The 2,229-nt window shown below is 56.6% G+C and overlaps 1 protein-coding gene across 1 annotated transcript in view; it reads left to right on the plus strand.

Moving 5' to 3' along the window:
* Positions 1-2,229, plus strand: part of LOC104081585 (dystrophin-related protein 2-like) — a 14,116-nt gene that overhangs the window by 11,525 nt on the left and 362 nt on the right. The window contains 4 exon segments of the mRNA XM_009584431.1: positions 647-712; positions 1,010-1,153; positions 1,819-2,056; positions 2,201-2,229. Coding sequence (XP_009582726.1) covers positions 647-712; positions 1,010-1,153; positions 1,819-2,056; positions 2,201-2,229 — 477 coding nt within the window.

Genomic DNA, 2,229 nt, shown 5'->3' on the forward strand with positions numbered 1-2,229 from the left:
TCAGGCTGCAGGGCGGTTGGGCAAAGGCAGCTGCAGGGCCAGGCAAACCTGCCTGCACCACTTTGCTCCTGCCTGGGACATGGCTGATGCCATGCAAATTGGCAGCAAACACCATGCATTTGACAGCAGATGTCTTGGTGATGAAGCAGCCTCCATGTACCCTCCTGCTCTTCCCAGTATGAGCTGCTGATTGGATTCTCACCAGACAGATCCCTCAATGTCTTGTTCTGCCTGTGCACTCGCACTGGTGCTGCTTGCATACTCCTATTGCTGCTGCCTTGTGGTTTGTAATGCCTCTGGCCTTACCATGGGTCCAGGCAGAGTGGGGACCCGGGGAGCACAGGAAGCCTGTAGCTCAGGCCCTAAGCTGGAGCTGGTACGCTTTCACCCCTTTCCTTTGCTTATGCAAGAGGAGGCTGAGCTGGCTGCATGGCAGCAGCCCTTTATTCCAGAGACTGTCACCCCAGAGCAGCAGTCTCTTTTGTTTTCCAAAAAGGCAAAACTCTCTAGAGCCTGTAAAGAGGGGCAGACTGGTGCAGGCCAGCTGGGAGACCCTGCCAGAGAGGGGCCTTGCAGGGGCTGTCGTAAGTAGGGTGTATTGTGCAGACATTCAGGGTGTCTCTCAACCTGTTTCTCTTTCCTCCAGGCTTGCAGAGATGGAAAGCCAGAACTGTTCCTTCTTCAACGACAGCCTGTCCCCTGACGATAGCCTGTGAGTTCTGCCTCCTTTCCCTCCTCCTCACCTCCTGCTGAGTCAGGGCTCCTCTGGCTCCATCCCTGCCTAGCCAGGGCACAGAAATACTTTCCTTCCCAGCTCCTTTGAGTCTGAGGCTCTTGGGCACCCCCAGCTACCCAGGGGTGCTAAGCCACTTCTGAGCTCTAGGCCTGGAGCAGCCAGAATGAGCTCCCATATGAAACTATCTCCCTCCAGGCTGTCCTTCCCCAAAGGCACACAAATCTCTTGAGACTGATGTTCCTCACTAAGGTGTTTCTCCACCTGCTGCAACAGGGACGAGGACCAGTACCTGCTGCGCCATTCCAGCCCCATCACCGACAGAGAGCCCGGGGGCAGCCAGCAGGTTCCAGGAAACCTCAACATGGGTGACAAGGGAGAGCTGGAGCAAATCCTGGCCCACTTAGAGGATGAAAACAGGTAGGGGCATGGGCAACTCTGAAAGTGGGGCTTATAGCCTAAGGGGAAGGGGCTGGAAAAGCCTGGCAGAACTCAGAGTGGAGCCAGGGGATAGCTGCTGGGGCTGGAGGTGGGGATCAGAGGAGCTGAGTGGGCTTGTTTGGAGGGTGTCTAGGCTGAGCCCTAAAACCTTCATGGGAGCACTCGGTGAGGTTGTGCTCTCCAAGGAAGGGAGAAGACTCTGTTCCCCAAAATATTCCTGCCCCAATCCCCAGAACCTGTTCCCCTCCTGAACCCCAAACTGGTTGAAGTGAGCCTAGGGCACTGCTGTCTCTCTTGTTCCTGAGCCCCCCGCTCAGTGGTGGTGCTGCTTTGGACCACATGAGGTGAGGCTCTGGGCAGGGCAGCTCAGCTCAGGAGGAGGTGATGCTTTCCCTGCCCTTGTTCTCAGTCTCTTAGGAAGCAGTTGCATATCTTTTTGTAAACCACCCAAGCGGGGTAGAGCTGCAGGCAGGCCACCCTGCGGTGCAGGGACAAAGTCCAGGAGCATGCTGGTCCTCAAGCTTCACATGTGGCAAAGCCTCCAGGGGTGTTTTGTCATGGGCTGTCCCCAGTGCGCAGCTGTCGGGTGTTTCCAGCAATGTCTAGAAAGGAGAGTGGTGATACTGACTTAGACTATCTTGCAGGATCCTCCAGGGAGAGCTGAGACGTCTGAAATGGCAGCATGATGAGGCGGTGGAGTCTCCAACTTTGGCTACAGGATCCCCCCAATCAGTGCAAGACCCACATAATGATGAGCTCCTGGCAGAAGCACGAATCCTCCGGCAGCACAAGAGCCGCCTGGAGACTCGCATGCAGATCCTGGAGGACCACAACAAGCAGCTGGAGTCCCAGCTGCTCCGGCTGAGGGAGCTGCTGCTGCAGGTACTCTCAGAGCAAGGATCTGGGGAAGCCCATCCTTGGGGTGGGCTTTGCCATAACAGAGCTGGGGCAGTGGCAGAAAGGGATGGTCAGAAGAGGGGGGAGGACAAGGACAGAGGATCGTGACAACCCCCCTTCTCTCTCCAGCCTCCAGCAGAGTCAGATGGCAACGGTTC

This window comes from Fulmarus glacialis, unplaced genomic scaffold (assembly GCF_000690835.1).
Source record: "Fulmarus glacialis isolate BGI_N327 unplaced genomic scaffold, ASM69083v1 scaffold15670, whole genome shotgun sequence".
In the NCBI taxonomy this organism is placed as follows: domain Eukaryota; kingdom Metazoa; phylum Chordata; class Aves; order Procellariiformes; family Procellariidae; genus Fulmarus; species Fulmarus glacialis.